Genomic DNA, 2413 nt, shown 5'->3' on the forward strand with positions numbered 1-2413 from the left:
CCGGGGCGGGGACGCGGGCCCGGGGCAGGTCCCAGCGCCTCCAGCCTCGTGTTGCGGGGCCGGAGCTCGCGTTCAGCTCGGGACCCGGTCCGCAGAGCGCCCCCCATGTAGCAGGGCGAGGCGCGGGGCCAGGGGCAGGCAAGGCGTGAGGGGGCAGCCACTGTGAATGTTGGGTGGAGGGGGGAGGGGCACGGACAGGGGAGAGCAGCCTTGCCCCGGGGGGTGACTGGTTTTGGGGCTTCGGAGGATTCCCCCCTCCCCTCTTTGGAGCACAGTGGAGGAGGAATGCCCAACCCAGAGAGACATGGGGGCAAGAAGGATGGGGGTGGAGGGGGGTCCTCACAGCATGCAGCCAGCAGCGGCAGCTCAAACAGCAAGGAAAGGCACCGGCTGGCCACCAAGCACAAGAGGCACAAGTCCAGGCACTCCAAAGACTCGCCGCTGGCGGCCCAAGAGACGACGGCGCCGCTCGGTGCAATGATCAAGCCACTGGTGGAGTACGATGACATCAGCTCAGACTCGGACACCTTCTCGGATGATGTGGCCCTCAAATTGGAAAGGAGGGAGAACGACGAGAAGAAAGGGGGTTCGGACAGGAGCGACAGGCTGCACAAGCACCGGCATCACCAGCACAAACGTATTCGTGAGCTGATGAAGAGCAAGCAGGCAGAAAAGGAAAAGAAACTGGAAAAGAACCAGGAGGTATCCGGCAGGTTGGGGTCCATCAAGGACAGGGTAGCTGGGACCTCCAAGAGACTGAATGAGGAGAATGAGGAGCATCCTAAGTCACAGTCCTCAAAGAGCAGTGGCAAAGATTCCCGCTCAGCCAAAGCGCACAAGGAGAAGTCCCGGAAGGAGCGGGAGCTCAAGTCTGGCCACAAAGACCGAAGTAAAAGCCATCGGAAAAGGGAGGCTCCAAAGAGCTACAAATCTGCTGACAGTCCAAAGCGGAAATCTAGGAGCCCCCATAGGAAATGGTCTGACAGCCCTAAACTGGATGACAGCCCCTCGGGAGCATCCTACATCCAGGAGTATGACTTCAGCCCCCCACGCTCGCACACGTCTAGCAACTATGACTCTTACAAGAAGAGCCCTGGTGGCTCATCAAGGAGGCAGTCGCTCAGCCCGCCCTACAAGGAACCTGCAGCCTACCAGTCTAACACTCGGTCTCCAAGCCCTTACAGCCGGAGGCAGAGGTCTGTCAGCCCGTACAACAGAAGGCGCTCTTCGAGTTACGAGAGGGGAAGCGGGTCGTACAGTGGGAGGTCACCCAGCCCATATGCCCGACGACGCTCAAGCAGCCCTTTTGTTGTGAAGCGGTCAGTGAGTCGAAGTCCAGTACCCAGGTGCGTAACCTCTGCTTTGTCTTCGAGGGGGTTGGTGGGGTAGGAAAGAAAAGGGATTTGAACAAGATGGCTCTGATGCATGCCATTCACTCTTTCAGTCAGTGAGGGCCAACCATTTTGGCAGGCGTGCCACAGCGGCCACTCTGATCCCTTTCCCCTGCCTGATCTGATGTTCTGCCTTCTCCCTGCCAGAATTGCTGCTCTGCTTTTCTCTGCTTCTGTAATCTTTCTTGTGCCACACAGCAGAGGCCTGTCCTGCCTGTGTAGGACTTGTGGCATATGTGCTGCAAGTTGGCCACCCCCAGTCTAGGTCCTCTATCCAAACCTGGTTCAGGTCATTTGGTATCCAGTTATTGTTACACTGGGTGCCTATTCAGAGGCATAGGTTTGAGGGGTGAGTCATTTTGAGGTTTGAGTTTGGTGGGGTTCATACAACACCTACCACCATAATTGGCACTCATCATCTTCCATGTTGGCAATCTTAGCAGAGAGACCAAGGACTGTGAATGAGCTATTAGGATTGAATTACATTCACCTCTAGAGGTTGCCTCTGTAGGAAAGGAGCAAGGCTTTGTGGGGAAGCTTGCACTGCTTAGAGTTATGTGGAAGAATGAAGGATTTCAATTCATAGTGGTAAAAATCCAGCCTCTCTCACTAGTACTATATTTACTTAAACGACAAATAAGCCTCTCTAATTCTGGAAACCTTGATCAGAATTCCTGCACCTGGGAAACAAATGTTTCCAGAAGGGTTGTATTAATCTAAATATTTCTTCCTTTCTCTCTCTCTCAACTATTTTTCATAGCTGGCCATTATTTAAATAGCATTTTTTTAGATTCTGCTCAGTTCTGGATCCCTTGCTTCCTTGTTTTTAAATAGCTCTTCAGGACTTTCTAGAAGGGAACTTGGGTAACGTTCTCATTTTCAAATGGCTATGTATATAGTTATACAATTTGATGGGTAACTTTGACATTGTAAAATGGTTTTACTTGATCATTTTGTGTAGTAATGTTTGCTAGTAATGTTCCACTTTATTTCAGATGAGCATTTATAAAAACCAAAGTACA

The 2413-nt window shown here is 52.3% G+C and overlaps 1 protein-coding gene across 3 annotated transcripts in view; it reads left to right on the forward strand.

Moving 5' to 3' along the window:
• The first annotated feature begins 7 nt into the window (after window positions 1-7).
• Window positions 8-2413, forward strand: part of CDK12 (cyclin dependent kinase 12) — an 82451-nt gene continuing 80045 nt past the window's right edge. For 2 of the 3 annotated variants that reach the window (XR_002103766.1, XM_019550285.1), the window contains exon 1: window positions 8-1346. Coding sequence is in view for 2 of the 3 variants with exons in the window: in XM_019550285.1 (XP_019405830.1) it covers window positions 286-1346 (1061 nt within the window). In the remaining variant the exon portion in view is untranslated. The remainder of the gene's footprint in view (window positions 1347-2413) is intronic. The other variant, XM_019550284.1, reaches the window with a different exon arrangement.

This window comes from Crocodylus porosus, unplaced genomic scaffold (genome assembly GCF_001723895.1).
Source record: "Crocodylus porosus isolate Cpor-Errol unplaced genomic scaffold, CroPor_comp1, whole genome shotgun sequence".
NCBI lineage: Eukaryota > Metazoa > Chordata > Crocodylia > Crocodylidae > Crocodylus > Crocodylus porosus.